Source organism: Poecile atricapillus, chromosome 4, assembly GCF_030490865.1.
Source record: "Poecile atricapillus isolate bPoeAtr1 chromosome 4, bPoeAtr1.hap1, whole genome shotgun sequence".
Lineage (NCBI taxonomy): Eukaryota > Metazoa > Chordata > Aves > Passeriformes > Paridae > Poecile > Poecile atricapillus.
The window spans coordinates 58,392,905-58,410,274 of NC_081252.1; the positions used below are offsets into that span (position 1 = coordinate 58,392,905).

At 37.5% G+C, this 17,370-nt stretch overlaps 1 protein-coding gene across 6 annotated transcripts in view; it reads left to right on the forward strand.

The window, feature by feature from the left end:
• The window catches only part of CCDC149 (coiled-coil domain containing 149), a 51,547-nt gene that overhangs the window by 29,072 nt on the left and 5,105 nt on the right, over positions 1 to 17,370 (forward strand). For all 6 annotated transcript variants that reach the window (XM_058838339.1, XM_058838340.1, XM_058838341.1 and 3 more), the window contains 4 exons: positions 1,069 to 1,153; positions 2,384 to 2,528; positions 8,673 to 8,749; positions 13,772 to 13,879. In XM_058838339.1, the coding sequence (XP_058694322.1) occupies positions 1,069 to 1,153; positions 2,384 to 2,528; positions 8,673 to 8,749; positions 13,772 to 13,879 (415 nt within the window). The remainder of the gene's footprint in view (positions 1 to 1,068; positions 1,154 to 2,383; positions 2,529 to 8,672; positions 8,750 to 13,771; positions 13,880 to 17,370) is intronic.

Genomic DNA, 17,370 nt, shown 5'->3' on the forward strand with positions numbered 1-17,370 from the left:
CTCTGCTGGGGGGCAGCTTCCAGCCAGCTGGTAGGTGAAAAATAGCAGATCATGCAGTGGTGAATGACTGCAGCTGTGTTGCCGTCAAAAAAAGACCTTGTTTCCCTGTTCTCTGGTGGCTGTGCTATTTCTTCATGTAGCTTAATGGTCACTAAGCTTTCATTGTTCTTTTTTTCCTGAGTTAAGGTATATACTGTTTTACATAAAACCTTCAGGACTGATTTTTGCCCTTCCCAGAAGCTCTATGCACTCTTATTTTCTTCTCCAAGGAATTTTTGGGGATTGGGAGGGGAGGGCTCCACTCCTGCTTTGATTTTGGGGAGTGGGAGGGGGAGGGCTGCTTGTCAGACCATGAGAAGGGTAATCTTAGAATTGTCAGTAGGACTTCTTCATTTAGGTCACTATAAAGTAGTTGCAGCCTTGATTGTTTTTTGTGCATGAGCAAAGCCCCTCAAAGTACCAACTTCATTTCATTGTCTATTCCTGCTTGCAGCTTGGGTCTCTTGAAATGTGAGTTAGTTTATTAGTGAGAACTGAGCATCTTGATGGTCTGGTGGGTTTCACAGAACTGTAATTGAAAGAGCTGGGCTTCTGTAGCAAGACCATTCTGCTTCTAATTCTTGAAAGTCAGTATTTGGTACTAAAAGGGCTTATAGAAACCCTGGTAGAGGAGTTGGAACTTTTCGTATGTAACCTATCCAAAGAAATGCTGGGAAAAGTCTGCTTTTGTTTCCAGTTGATGCTGTCTACAGGAAACTGCAGTATCTTCTCTGGCAGTCAGCAGATTATTAAAAAATAGGCAAGTCTTAAATATACATTGGGGGAGTGGTGGGAGAGACTGCAGTAAAGTGATTATGATGGGACAAATGAGTCTTTGTAATATTATGGAGACTTTAGGCTGGAGAGTATTAATCTTTGAGTTGCACCCCCATAGTTTACTATGGGTATAAGGCCCAGGCCTTGCAGAGTTGCTCTGAGACCAAAATTCAAAGTTCCAAAGTCTTTCCTTCTAATGACAGGATTTGTTGACTACTGTTTATCTAAATAAGTTATTTGTTGTTTTCCTAGAATGCACTAGAGAGACGAAAAAATTCAAAGACTCATAGTAGATCCAGTAGCAGTGCTCTGACTGGAGTCCTTTCTGCAAAGCAAGGTATTGCATAAATGCAGCATGGTGTTGCATATCTCATTGAATTCCTTTCATCTAACTTCTTAATTTCAATAATCCTTTCCTTACTAACCAAACCAAAAGCTCTCTTCTTGTTCCCTGTTTTTTACTATGTGCTATATCTGTCCTCTTCTCAGTTGACTTGACAATATAAAATTGGCCTCCAGATTACTGCTTCTTCTTTTGTTAATTCTTTTGCCATTCATTCTCTCCCCCATTAGTTTTATAAAATATTTCTTTACTGTCTATACCCTGACAAATCACTTCTTTATTCATCTCTTTGCTCTGCTAACAATGGCACTCACTATTCACATTCCAATGAAAAATAGACTGGGTGGTGGAGGAGGGGCACTAAGTCAGGTTATCTGCTACTGTTTTGGAAGCTTTTACATTCAGATGTTTTACAAGAAATCTTTGCGTCCCATGTTTCTTCATGGGTAGAAAAATGGAATAATCTCTTCTCCCTGTTTCAAAGAAAATATCAAGATTAGGAAAGAAAGGCAATGAGAAAATTCTTTGAAGCAAACAGTATACCTTGCCACCCTACTGTTTAAATGTAGGTATATTCATACACACATATGAGATCAGTAGTAAGTGTCATGGTAAGTTGAAACTCATTTCTCTGGTTTTGACTTCTCTTTTCTCCTCTTCTGCATGTACTGGCATACATGTACATATAGATATATATATTTACATAAAGAAGCAGAGCCAGATTCTATTTAGAGATTTTAATGATATTAGTGAATTTCTTGATTTGGCTTGAAGGTACAGACTGTGTTGCAAAGGAAGAGTTCATGGTTGACTGTATTTTCACACCAGTCTTAAATAATGTGAAGGATATAATGGTTCTAAAAATGAATATAAAATATTCCTTGGAGGTTTTAATGACCAGTTTTTACCAATTTGTAGGGCTGTAGAAGAATTGTTTTGTATCCTTCTGAACACAAAGAATTTTCCAAAAAGCAGAATTGAGTTAACGTAAGATGTGTCTGCCTATACTTGTTCTGGCTATTGCTGTGAATAACAATCAACTTGGAAAGCCACCATATTTTTGCCAACTAGAAATTACAGTTCTGATCTTTTGTTTTCTTTTATTCAAAGGAAAAATACATATATTCATTTAAGTAATTGGAATAGTTCCTTAATGCTAAGTAAATGTCTGTGTTTCATCTCTGCATGAGAAGCCAAAACTCATTTGTGTTTTTAATGTTATAGTCCAAGAGTTATTGTCGGAGGATCATGGATGTAGCCTACCAGCCACACCACAATCCATTTCAGATCTCAAATCACTGGCCACTGCATTACTGGAAACCATCCATGAAAAAAACATGGTCATACAACACCAAAGACAAACCAACAAGTAGGTGGCATGACTTCTAAGTAAAATATCAAGCTATGAGAAAGTTAGTTTGAGGAAATACTAAGGGAAATGGGAAGGAATATTCATTTTCACAGAAAATTCATCATCATGGTTAAATGGTTGATTCTTTACTTTTTAAGACCAGATTTGTGATTTGAGAAAAATTACATTTTCATCTTAAATTCTGGAGTTGACAGAGACCTGTCTGCCACTGCTAGGCAAGGATTGGTTTGCTGCATAGGTTATTGTGACTGTAATTACACAAAGCAGACTTCTAGCAGGAAGTCTGTAGGGACAGCTAAAGGAAAGCTTCTGGGAGGAAGGACACCCTTAAACTGGAGAGAAGGTATGTGGTAATTGGTTGTAAGTGTAGGAATTTTTTAATAAGCATTGGTGGGGTTAGTAAGTGTTGCTCCTAGAAAAGTCTGAAAGTGTTAATGTAACATTTGACACATGCTCAGTGGCCCTTTCATACAGATGATACCTGTTGCTCCTGTAGTTACTTTACTAAAAGTTGAAGGAGATAAACACAGTTGGATTGCTATTATATGTTTTTTTTAAAAAATCTGAACTGAACTTCAAAGGAGAATTTATTTACTCTTAGCTGTTCTGCTCATCAGTAGAATTCTTTGTGGCTTGTACAGTTCCTATCATGGCAGAATATAAAAGTTTTTGACACATTTTGTGACATTCTGATATTATTGTCCTTATAGAGTGTATAAAAATCAGAGCTAGGAAGTGGTTCCTTGATTTTGCACTCAATTTCACCCTCTCTTTTTTTGTTGGTGGGTTTTTTGTTGTTTTGTTTTGTTTTTTGTTTTTTTTTAACCCTGAGTCACTACTGGTAATCAGAGGTTATTCAGGCTTCTCAAAAGCACATCAGGACCAAATGCCAGCAACAGCCAGACATCTTTCCTGAAAAGAAGTAGTACTGAAGTAAACTGTATTACACTAGAATCAATGATTCACTTTGAAAATTGGTAACTTAGATACTAGGCAGACTCCATTGCATAATTCTGAGTGATGTAGCAACAGAAGTGGAGGAGCAGTTAATAGCTTAAATTATTGGGCATTTGAGACTAAAAATGCCCAATCAGCTAAAGGGAGATAAAGTGGTGAAACTGTAGTCCAGATCTAATGGATGGCAGCTCAGTAAATTCTTGTCCTGTGATGCAAGAGGAGTTGTTGCACAGAGCAGTGCTAGGGAAGCGCTAACACCTGCTTTCTTCCTTCTTACTGCTAGTGTAACATCGGAAAGAAAACATCCAGAGAACAACTGTTGTTCCAGGTGTAACCAATCTTTACCTTTCACATCCCGATACTGTATCACTACCCACTGTTTTATTTTGCATAATTTTAATTTTTTTGCGAAGTTCTTTCTTAGTTTTGTATTTCTCTTTGGTGATGTGCAGTCTCCTACATCTCTCAAATACCATTGTAATGATTGTTTTCTGATACTGCTCTTTCTGCTTTCAACTACTGGGTATGGGTTGTCTTGAGATAACCCACACAAAGAGATCTAGTTCTTATGTCTGCATGTTCACATATAAGCCATGAGAAGAGATTGGATATATGCAAAAGCTATTATTCTATGGCCAACAAAAGATCAGGTTTTAGAGAGAAGTGACAGTCCATATCAGTCCAGGGTTAGGAGTGTTCTCAGAACTGAAGTGTTATATTCAGCTCAGGATGGTTCAGGGGAAAAAGAAGAAAGATAAATCCTGATCAAGTTGAGTGAGGAGCCTCAAAAACATTCCTATGTAGTATTCTCATTCTTTTTGCCACTGTTGGCTTTAGGTGGATTAAAGAAGCTATTAAAGAGCTAGGAGGAATGGGAACCACTACAAGTGGAAACACCTAAGACATAAAAATTTAATGTGAAAAGGGGAAATGCAGGTAGGGCATCAAGGAAAATCATCCTTTATTTGAGATGCAAATAAATGGGGGCATGTATTTGCCACGTAAAAAGTTAAAAGTCTGCTGACTTGTGAAAACGGGAGAGAAACTGGCCACCTGTTGGACAAGATTAGATGTGAGGGTACTGTCAGTGCACAAATTAAATGGACAGGTTCATAAACTGGTACTAGTAGAAGATGCATTCTTTTGTTGAAGATATTTCTCCATTCAAAATAGGAAGTTGAGAAGGATATGAGGCTAGAGAAAATTGTAGTGACAAAAAGTTTTTACATAAATCACAAGATAGCAGTCTTTCCCTGTGCAAAGAGCATGTTTGGATGACACATTTACTCTTTCAGATTGTTGTTGGAAGAAAGGGAGATTTAGTGGGTAAAGAACATGAGATTTTGGGGTGGTTGTTTAATTTCGTGGAGGAAATTCTGCATTTGGTATTTGATGGGTGAATGACCTAGTAATGATTCTCTCACTATCAGTACATGAGATTTTTCAGACCATATAAACTTCCTTTCCCCCATACAGTTAACCTACTCTAAGGCCTACCTCTTCAATAGCTTGCAGATTGAGAATTGGCTGTGTAAGTTTACAATAGCAGAATGGTGGATATGCTTTCTGAATAACTGAAGAAATGACAAGACAATGGATTTTTTTTTGTGTAGATCGGAATTTGGATGTTCTGTTGAAGTTTACTTTCTGTTCTTGCACTGTTGTTAAAAAAAATTCATTGCCACTTGTTCTTGGAAAAGACACACTGCTGTTATTAGCAGTCTTCTAAAGATGTGGCATGATAGAAGGAACTGTGGGAGTATGTGCCTAGGAGCAAGTAGGCAAAATCTAGCCTTTGTTTTTCATCCTATTTTCAGAAAAAAAAAGAAGTTGTTGGGGAAAAAAACAGATCATTTTCCCAAGGTGGTTGGTAGCTACTAATACTAAGTTCAAGTAACGTCCTATGTTTTTCTTCACAAGCCTGTTAGCTTAATTTGTAAAGGCAGTTCTAAATTAATTCTCCATGCAGTAGTGTGTTGCAAGATTAAAGTTACATAAATGCAAAACCAAATGGTCCTAACTCTGCTTAGTAAATGGATAAACATCCTTTTTTTTTAATTCTACCAGCAATAAACCATTTATTAGATGCTCTTTTTAGTGCAATTTGTTCCTGAAATTGCCAGCACTTGTGCAAGCTGTATCAGCATAAAAGCTGCCCTGGTGGTTAGATACATTGCACTAATTTTAACAGTTCTAACTTGGGCAAGTTCAGTCATGTCCAAAATTACAAAAAGGATTGTCAGTCTGTAACTTGAGCACGAGTTTCCATGCAATGTCTAGAGCCAGATATGGGACTGTGAGAGACCTATTTACAGGCATTTAGGTGATGGCATTTGTATGAGGGTGTATGTCTTCTGTAGCAAGATCTAAAGTGAGGTAAGAGAGCTCAGGTGCTGTAAATCACCACAGCTCCCTTCAGATCATGGCCATGTATGTTGGAAAGCATGACAGAGCCAGTAAGAGGCTTCTGGAGTCAGGTGGCAGCATTGCTCCTGTTGCATAAACAACAGATTTCTGTAAAACCTTCTGGAAGGAGGTTTGTACTAATTCTTCTGTTGCATTAGGCACAGGACCAGAGAGCAGAGGAAATAGCTGTCAGCACCTGCGTCTGTGACATGATCCTCCTGTTTAATTGAAGGATCTGGTTCACTGTGTCTAGAGATAAAAAAAGAGATTAGGGAATTGGGTGCTACTAGCCCATGCAGCCCCTTTAAAAAGACCCACCCAGGTAGGCATAGCCAGGCCACCACAGCTCAGTCTTCCCACGGCATGTATGGAGGTGGCAAATTACCTGGAGGTCTCAGGGGAAAGGAAGAAATGTGATAAACCTTGTTGTGTTCAGAATAGCTTATGCATTTATCTTCAAAAATTGATTGTTAAAACTTGCAGCTTTATTTAGGGTTTATTTCTCCCATACCTGTCTTGAGGTAATGAGGTTTTTTAAGCAAACTAGAATGATACTTATCACTGAATGTATTTTGCTCTATTCCTCAATGAAAGAAGTGGAGTTACTGTCCTCTGCTGTTGCCAAGCATTGTTCTGAGACACAAAATGATCCTTCAATATGAGAACCTGCAACAAAGGTTAAAGAAATAACTAAGTGCCTCTTCTGAGGATTCCAAAACCATTAGAAATAGTGTGGTACAGCTGATAAATAAATGATAAAATTTAAAGGAAGCAAGAAAAAAGTGGCTTTGCTGTTGTTACCTGAATAACAGGAGCAGTAGCAATAACTTATTACAGAGGGTTGAGTTTCCTTCTATTTTATGGCTAGCTGGCAGGGAGAGCAGCATCCTTCTTCTGTTTTCTGCCCTGGAACTAGTGGTGAACTACTTAGAAAAATAATAAGGATTAGAAGTGCTAGACTTCTGACTCCTTTGTGGTGACAATCATTAGCCAAATTAACATTGTTTTGTCAGTTGCCTGACAGAATTAACATGATGTAGAAGAAGATTTACATAATGTCTCTCTGTTCCTCTGTAAGCCAGGGGAATTCCACATTCTTTAGCTGACCCTTGGTGAGACCTTAGGCAGGAAGGTGGGAATGGGCTCCCGGTGTACAAGGTGGAGTTTCCTGAAAGCTGCTCCATGCCTTTTGCTGTCAGCTCTCGTGTTGTACTGCAGAGCCCAATTGCCCAACTGGATGTCAGGGTTATGAAAACAGTGTTATTAAGGCTGAATTTCTCATACCAAATGGAAGCATTCTGAAAGTGAAATCTAGACTTGAATAATTTTGCTTTTAATTGGAGAAGACAGTAGTAGATCCATCATAACCTTTTAAACCTACTGAAATACTGAGTTTCAATGGGGAAATGAACCTAACTTTGTCTTTTCTCCTCTGCTTTTGAATGTGATAGACTGTTCTTAGGTGACACACACCCCTGTACCTCTCAGTGCTTTCTCTGATGTTTATTATAAGCTTTCTCTTTCTTTTTCACATTGTCTCTCATATTGATATTTTTGTAATCTTTAAAATACTTACAGGCTTTTATTGTGTCATTGCAAAGCCCTCACAGTAGAAATTTCAAAAATGCTTAGTCCTTGTTAATCAATTTTTTTAGCCCCTTTGATATTTGCTGGGTGTGCTATTCTTCACGTCCTTCCCAGAATCTGCCATCTTGTCACTAATGACATTCCCAGTGTACTCAAATGTCTGCACATAAAGCCCTTGCTGAGGAGCTCTCAGTGCAGTATTACACAGCTCTGGTATGCACAGGAAGATACTATTGCCTTGCTGGGGTGGGATATGCTGCTTCTCAGCATTCAGTTCAAATTTAACTGACTTATCCTGTTGCTGTAATTTGATGAGTAAAACTTGCTGTCCATAATCTCTGCTGTCATGTTTAGAATTGCTGCCTTGTCTAGGTTTCTCAGTCTAGTGAGTATTGTTTGGGATTTATTTAAAGATTTTGACTCTAGCAGACTTGCTGTGCCTGTAAAACACTTGCAAAAATTCATTGGAGAAACGAGCTTTCTTTGCAAGATAGAAATCTCTTATTTGATCTGTGGAGAGAATTAAGACTAAAAGTTAAATCCTGCAGGAGAGCTAACTGCAAATAGTATTTGTGTATGAAGTCAGATACAAAAGAAGACATGACCCGAGAAATACAGTGAATACTGAGTGGGTGATAAAGGCATTAAAGAGCTTGAAGCTTTTTAGTAAAGTAAAAAGCAGTTCAATGCTAAAAAAAAAAAAAAAAAAGGTGTAATAGAAAAAATATTCCTTGCCATTTTAAGCAATCTTAGTGATAGAGAAAGCTCCCTGAATAAAGGACTAGCAAAAATTGTGTCTTAGAACTCCAAAGTCAGTCTAGATACTGTCTTGAGTTTTCCATATTTTCTGTGTAGCTTTTACCTTCTGGTTTTAGCTATAAAGAAAATAAAGTGATATTTGCAGGCAAGAAGATAGAAATATTGTGAGTTGCTTTTCTTTTTCTTTACTGCAAAGATTGAATGTCCAGTACATGCTAGGCCTTTTGCTTTTTTAGAAGCATGTATAGATGAGACAAATATATTTAATTTTTTTTTAACTCCAAGAGAGGTTGTCCATTGCTGTTAGTGAAAAGAGATGATTTGCATACAGATTTACTGAACTAGTTAAGTAGCAATTAAAAAGTTCACCTGTAGTAATATAAGTAATTGGGCTTTGGTTACCTTGGGATAACAACTATTCTTTTTCCAAAGAATTCTAGGTAATCGAGTGGCAGAACTAGAAAAGAAATTAAGAACTTTGGAAATTGCAGGCTTGTGGAGTCTTCCAGGTTAGTAAAATTTCAAGTGAATAGCTTGCATTGTTTCATTTTCAAGGGTTTGTTTTCATTTAAGGGAAGTAAATTTTTAAAATTACAGTTATTTTCTGAATGTTCTATTCAGCACATCTGCAAAATTAGAAATGTCTAATAAATGTTAAGTGGAAAACCAAAATCACTAGACTTTGTAAACTCTTAAGTCAAATATGTGCTGAAAGTAACATGAAAAGTGCTAAAAAAAAAGGTTTAAATATTGAAGTAATCAAATTATTTACAGACAGCAGGTAGAAAAAAGTGAACTATTTTATTTAAACATTGCATAAAATGATACACAGGTTGTTGGTCATTATGTTTTTCAACCAATTTTATTTATTAATTTTGTACTTCTTGTAACCATGGATTTTGTTTTTTACTGTTTTTAAATACTTTTTTGTAGAATCATAAACTCCTAGAAATTGGAAATGTAAATGGTCCTAAATTTTCTAGTCCATCTCTCCAGAACAGGCTTATTCCCTATAGTGCCTTAAGTATTGTATTTGGTTTTAAATTACTCAAGTAATGGGAGATTAATCTGCTTCCTAATAGACATTGTTGTTAGGAAAATGTGCAATATTTAATTTACATTTACTTTTTTGCTTCTTTTCTTCCCATTGCACCTAATTGTGTCTTCTGTAACCACTGTAAATTATGCTACTTTGTTGGTGGTATTTGCATCATTAGGCTTTGTTGTTTACAGATTCTTATCAGTGCTAGTAAGAGTGGGAAAGAGTGGTTTAGGCTTCTGTTTTTTTTGGCTCTGTTTTTTCCACCTAACCTGTACATCTAGAAGAAAATGTTTGACAGAGCTGAAAAGCCCTTGTAACAAACCTATGCTGTTCAGCTCTTTGGGCTGATGTGGTATGTTTCCACTTCAGCTTGCCTGTTTGGGCTTTCTCAGTCCTACTTGACTCTTTCCAGAACTGGAGCTCCAAATCTGTTCCCATGGATTTCTCCACAGTTAGGTCACCTAACACGTGTAGTGTACTTAGTGCATTTGTGCCTCCCCATGTTCTCCAAGAGATGAAGGTGAGATGTTTGTCTAAGACCTTGCTAATGCAGCTTAGTACATTACTACAAACACGTCTCTCAAACTCACCAGTTTTGGGTACTTTAGGAGTTTGTTTTGTTTTGTTTTTCCAAACTAGTGTTCCATAAAGTTTTTACACTAATAAATGCAGCATTTCCCATGTTCGTAAAATGTATTTTAAAAAATGGAAGTGGGAACTTGCACCGTATTGATCTGTGTAGGTAAAGCATTAAATGAATGTTTATACAATAACAACTGTCTCTTTCCTTCCTTTCTTTTGCTGCCTGAAGGCCTGAGCTACAATGTCTCGGTGGGATTTGGGAGTAGGTTCTGCTTAACATATTTTTTTAGTAACTGATCCTAGCAGTATGTTAAATATTGTCATTGCATGTAAATAAATGGAAATGTTATCTGAACATTTTTATATCCAGCAGATTAAGATGCTCAGTCAAATGAGTTAGGTGACCACAGGAGAAATAGAGGCTGCTCTATGTGAAAATTAATTTGCATTAAGGAAAATAGTAAGAAGGGATGATCTTAAATATTTTTAAAGGATTTTTACACTGGATTGTGAGTTCTGTTGAACCCTGAGATTTTGCTGATTTTTTTGCTTGCCTTTTAAATCAGGAGTGCATTTTTGTTTCCAAGTGCACTCTGATCCTGAGGTAGTCAAAAAGACCACTGCAACACCTGATGGGTCACCAGTTTTCTTTTCAGAGCGTGCAAAGCTTCCGCTCCATAAAACATCAGTGTGTACAGTTAGTGTGGGAATACCACAGTGGATGCTGTAGCTGATTGTTGGCTTGGGTGAGGAGCAGAACATGGAGAGTATCTCATCTAGTCAGTCTTAAATCCAGAGTGAAAAAGTATTATTTCGTTGTGAGTGGAATTTTTTGTCATTGAAAAAAAAAAAACGGATAAAAGCTGATGCTCATTCTAGCACTGAAAGAAATGCACATTACAAATTGCAGGATTTTAATCTGAAGTTAATGTTCCTACTTAGTCATCATTATTTATATAACATTTATAACATACATTGTCACCATGATAATAATATCTTCCAAATGCTGTTAATATGCTTGATCCTATTGAAGAAAGATCTTGAATGCCTCTGGATTTTTGTTAGGTGACATATTTGTCATCTGCTTTTTGAGAAAGCCTTGAATGAACTATGGGGATGCTAATCAACAGGAAGTGCATATTTAATTTTTGAGAAGGTAAAATCTCATTCCCTGTGGATATTCTGCCTACCAGACTTTATATTGCCCTGCTTAGAAAATGGGCTTTAGTTAAATTAATCTCTTGTGAGGTTTGTTTTCATTGCTGAAAAGAAAGCAAGTTTGGGCATAGATTTGGCTTTGATTTTCTGTTTATGATTCTGCCTCCCTTGAGAAGAAAGCAGAGAATGTGATGTTCACAGAAGCATTTAATTCTTTGTCTTGGCTACATTGTGGTTGAAATACACACACAAATGAGTAAAATATATTCAATAACAGTATATAATAAACACCATCTTAGTCTTTTCACAATCTGATGTCACTAGATATTCAGATAGGTAATTCTGTATTTTTTTAGATCTATCATTTCCTGAAAATTCCAGATTTCCACTGAAAAAAAAAGTCTAAGAAAGAGCCAACTATGATTCAGCCTTTTTCTGTGTGGGATGATAAGAGAGTTTTGGTGCTGCCTCTTGCCCTGCAGTAATCAGTGTGGAGCAGAGGCAGGGCAGAATTAAAGGGCTCTGCAGCTGCTGTGGCTGTAGCCAGTTACAGTGGCATAGGGTGCAACAGAGGTTATAAGAAAATACCCAACCCTGGAGAAGAAAATGAAAAATTGACTACTACTGAAAACTTATATGTATTTTGAGATCTGTGTACTTTTCACTGTAGTCCTTGAAAAATGCATTAGAGGAACATGAAGCTATATAAGTTATGAAATTGAGCTTACAGAACAGCTAGTTGAAATTCTTTGTGTGTAATCCAACTTCAGATCGTGATTCACAGAATGTAGTGCAGCAGTACCCCTGTGTGCCTCCTTCATGAATGGATGTGAATTGCTGTTAATAAATAAATAAATAAATATTCATCAGACTCTTTGGGCCACATCTATTGTTGTGTGGATACTGAGCTTACCTTCATTATCTGTAACCAGGCTGGTTTTCAGAGAAAAATGTGAAAGTAAATATGTTTACTGTGTAAATACTGGCTGGAAGTCAAGAAGTATCTTTTGTGAAGCTTGTCTTGGAATCTTCAGGGACTTCAGCTCAGGCTTTACTTTTTTTATGAAATAAATTTAAAAGCCTCTGCTTTCTACTTTCATATTAAAACCTCTACCCATTTTTTTTTTATTCATCATCTTTTTACTTCCTCCGTTGGATTCTTTTGTATCTTTTTGGATATGTGGCTGCTTCTGACTGTGTGAATACCTGTTGGGTATTTTCATACCACAAGTTCCCTGTATGATTTGCTTCTTCCAACACAAAATTCCTTCACTGTTACAGGAAACTACATTCATCTAGAAGCTTTTGCATTTTGAAATACTGGTTGGATTTGTTTTGCCTTTTTTTATGTTTTTAGTTAATGTTTTGTTACAGTGGAAGGGTTGTCCTCTTTGCTGTTAGTTAATATTGGTTTTTATTACTGAGTCTAATGGAGGCAGAATTCTGATATATACTTGACAGGGGGATCAGATTTCTACAAGATCCATGCTTCAAAAGCATTAATTGCATTCATATTGCTGCAGTGTATTGCCTGACATGGCAATGGTATAAAAAGATCATTACTACCTTCAGGATCAAGGTATTTGCAGCCAGTGCACTTAAAAGGAATTAGGGATTGAGTAGTCCAGTTAGACTCCATGAGAACAGCTTGACTTTCATTATTCCTTAGTATGCACCAGAACTTTCTCAGAGCTGGATTTATTCCAGGTATTTCCTGACCCAGTGTTCTCTTGAAAGTCTTTGTCTTGGATGGGTGATTAGATTTAGGATGTTGCCTTAAGGTGAAACGTACAAACAGATTTAGAGGGGCGAAGTGGTTGTTACATAAATGTCGGTTCTCATGGAGATAAATAGAGCAGTATCTTGCTGCCTCCCCAGCCATTACTTATCAGTTGGCACTCGTTCTGGAGGCCACACAAACACCACGCTTAGCTGATCTTGCACATTTCCTGCCGTTTCCCCTCTAGGTTTAAGGTAGTGTCAGTCACTAAAAACACAAGCATCCTGAATAGTGGAGGACTTCCTAAAGGATCTGCAGGTGTTGCTTTCTGCATTGCTAAAATATGTAAAGACTAAACATCTACAGCAGAGTCCTCAAATGAAAGGTTTCTTGCACTGTTTTGTCTGCAGAAGAGCTGGAAAATTGCATTTTTCCATTTGGTTTAAAACAAAAATGCTCAGAAATGTTTGGGGAATTTTCAGATTAAAATCCCTCCTGTTCCCCAGCCATGTGTACTTGTTTGCTCCCTCAGTTCTTAATTATGTGAAGTTTTTAGGGTTGTTTTAAGGAAGCATTGCAGGATAATATGTAAATCTGAAGCATAAAGCTACATAATGATGAACCTGCTTGAAACACATATAGAATAACAGAGAGTAGAGAGTCCGAGCTGAACAGTTGCTGGTAATAGCATACAAGTGATCCATTACTTTACTATGATCTGATTATTACTATTTTTAATTGAATTTTAATTGCTAATTCAGTTTGCTGCATACTGCACCTGGTCTTTCAAAATCTGGCCCTTACTGAGTACTGCAGATAAAAACATACAGCTTTTCTGCCTTTGCCTTGCATATTGTGGCTCTAGTAAAGAGTATTTTTTTCCATGCTGTGAAAGGATCACATGAAATGCTTTTCCTGTTCTGTACTTTTCAATAACATTTTAAAAATTTGTAGGGTATGTTTGAATATCATTGATGTACAGTGGTTGTATTTGGTGAACCAGCAGTTCTAACACCGTGATTGTTCCAGGTGGGAAGGATACGATAACATTCAGTGACCCAACCCTGCCCGTGATACAGCGGTCCAGGTCACCGTTGTTAGCGTTTGCTGATAAGCCACAGAAAACTGAAGTACAAGGTGAGCATCTGGAACGTAAGAACGTGATGAGAGCTGAGTACTCATTTCTTTCCAAATAAAATGTAATAAATTTTCATTCTGGGATAGCAGAAGGCAAAGTTTCAGTGATCACAGAAATTGAATACATCATCCACAAGTAAAACAGATAGATGGTCCCAGTACAAATAGCAAAAGAATGACTGAAAACTTACTATTGAATGGATTGCATAAGGGTAGGGATCAGGTCTTACACCTCAAAGAATTTCCTGCCAGATAACATGACACTGTGAAGTTATTCATGCCATCTGTTTTACAGTTAACTGATTCCTGCACTTTTCCCCTCAGTTAAAATGCACAGTAGGAAGCAGTCTGTGGAACTGGTTTAGCACTTTCCTGCATTATAGGTGATGTCTAGATGAATGGCTGCCTGATTGCACATGGTAAATTGAAATATCCAACTCATTTTCCCAGAGAAATTGACTGATTTTTTCATAGTCTTACATGTGTTTTGTTAAAATCCTTCTCCAACAGCAAGCTTTAACATTTCTTCAAAGTCAAGCTTAACTTTATTTGACAGTTGCTGATAACCTTGATTTGTTTTTCCTTAGTTTTTCGTAATGGATGGGAGATGGATTATTTTATTTGCTTATTGGTATTTGGATAAAGTTTTTAATGGGCATAACATTATTATATGCCCAGATTTTTCTCAGCTAACCATGAAGCATCATAAACAATTTTTTTGTTAGTCCTGAAACTAAATAGATTGTGGCTTAATTTTGACTTTATAGTCCATGTCATTATCTGATAAAATGTGACAGCGAGGCTGATCTTTTTTTATAATCTTGATCAGCTGATATTTTTGCTAAAAATAAGAAGTGAAACTGTAATGAATAGTTCTCTGGTGAGTAATAACTCATAAATATTCATTCTTTTACCTACTTAATTGTTGATTTTTAATTAAATCTGCAGTTACTGAAAGTATTTACTTGGTGGCATTATGCTCTTTTCTTTCCATATTTGTCCTAGGTGAAGCTGGTATTACAGTTGTGATTGCAGGCTGATCAGACAGGCAGTCTGATCTGCCTGTCACATCTCATCAGACCCTCTTGCTGTTGCTTTGTAACACTGCCAAACCTTAGCTCTGGGCTGAAGCTTTACACGCTGTGTGTTTTCTACGTCAGCTGATTTTTTTTTTTTTTTTGAGACAGCCAAATAACTTCTTTTTTGTGTTAAATACTGATGACCACATGGGTTTTTTGGTGGGTTTTTTTTCTTGTCTTTTGTACGTTTGGATTTGGGTTGTTTGTTTTTTTCCAAATATGCAAGCATTTACTCAATCTACAATTAAAGGAATTTGAAATTTATGGAAAAGGTTTCCAGCCTGAGGAAGCAGTCTGGAGTTTCCACCTCATTCTGCATGATTCACTTACAAATCTCATCTGCTAAAAACAAACAAATGATTCTGTTGAGTTTACTTTGTGTCACCAGTGCTGGTAAAACTCCGTATGCACCATTCCTTTGAGATAAAGTAAACTTAGAGGGAAAAAAAATATGGAGCAGAGAGGGAAGAAAGGACAGGATCAGGACTCTCAAGTGGTGGGAAGACTAGAGTAGATGGAGTTTGACAGAGTTGATGGAAGTCTGAGGGAGGAGCGACCTGTGTGTGGCTGAGCAGAGGTCAGAGCACAGGAGTGAGGAATCAGAACGTTGGCAGTGAAAGCAAGATGTGATTAAAAGATATTGAAAGGTGGATGAGAAATGAGTGCAGTGAGTGTAGGGACTGGATAAACAAAGGGATGTGGAGCAGGAGCAGAAAGATAGTCAGGGGAAGAGAAGAGCAGAAGAAAACAGCCTTGGATAGGAAAGGACAGTCAAGGATTAGACCTGTGGCAGTCATAGGAAGAATCAGCTCCCAGTGGGTCATCTTCTTTCCTCCTCTGTCCCATGGCCATAAAGAGAACAAAGGTTAATCACAGAAATTCTGTCATTAAACTAGAGTAGGTTAAGAAATTACTATTCTGCCTACACAAACAGCTTGGGTGTTCCCTTGCCTATGCCCCAATATATCTGATAACCTGCAGTGAGAACTGAGGCAAAAGTTACCTCTGGTAATTCAACTGCAGCAACTTTTTGGTGACAAAGATGAGCACATATCTACAACAAGCTATGCAGGGAACACCATAGTTTCTAGCAGTAGATGATGCAACAATAACCTGTTCTGCTGCTCCAGATGCTTTTTCTGAAGGATGTCTGGGGATGCCATTTTCCCTTCAAAGCCTGAGAAGGAAGCAGTGTGTTTTTAGCTTTAGTTTTAGTGGGGCATGTCCCTGTGCTTGGAGCCACACAACTCCTCTGTGGTCAGCACCTATATTGGAATGATACACAGGTACCTTTTGTACCACTCTACACAGAGAATGCCTGCTGTTGAGGTTTAGGAACTTTGTGCATATTGCAGTTTTTCATCTATAACATGTACCTCCAAAATCTGGGGGACCTTGGCAACTGGGAAGAACACAGGAGTGTGTTCATCTGTCATCATTCACCAAACAAGTATGCTCTTAGTTAAAGTATTACTGAAATAAAACCAAAACTACTCTTATTTTCCTATTCATTGAATGATCAGTTGAGTGAAAACAGTTGATAACCAGAATAGCAATGAAATTCTTACTTAACATTATATATTAGACCTCATGTCACATTGGTCAGTTATGGTCTTTTAAAGAGTAGCATGGATATTTGGTGCCTGTTTGACCCAACAAATCTACTTAACTTTTAAACAAACATTTATTCTTTATCAGAACTTTTTATAATGCATCAAGTGTTGCTCCAGCTAGATCTGTAGATAATCAGAGGGCTTTTTCAGGCTTTTTTTATCCAGCCTATCTGCTTACCCTGATGTCATCAAAGCCTCCTTTAATCTGCACTTGTTATCACTGGTTCAGTTAAGCTGGATGGTGGATGTGTGTAGGATCTAATATGTGGTTCCTGTGTGAACATGCATAATGACAGAGTACAATCATATGAATTAAAGCCTGTCTTGTGCCACAAAATCTCTCTTTATCCAATGCACAGGATGGATAGTGTCAAGGGATGGACTGTACTTGAGCATCACAGCTGCTAATGAACAGCTATTTAGGGCTTTTCCACTCCGTTGTTGAATGCCTTGTCCCTGCTGTACTGCCTGGGTGCTATTTCAGGCATTCCCTGAAGAAAACAATGCTGTTCTTCTATGAACTTTTCTCCGGTCATTTAGTGCTTTGAGACAATTTATCTTCAGAAGATTGCAGCAAGATGATAGGTTGGTGTTGTTCTACTGTAAGAGGGAAGAAACCGAGGCATGCAAAGAGGAAGATAGAGTCCCTGCTAATTTCGAGTGCTAGTTTGAGGTACATACATTTTGGCTCATTTGGAGCACTTTGATGTACAAAACAAGCAGAGCAGTAGTGCACATCAAGCTTCTAGTTTTCCAGCTGACTTCTCAGATAATGAGGCTTAGATCCAGTGGGTGATCA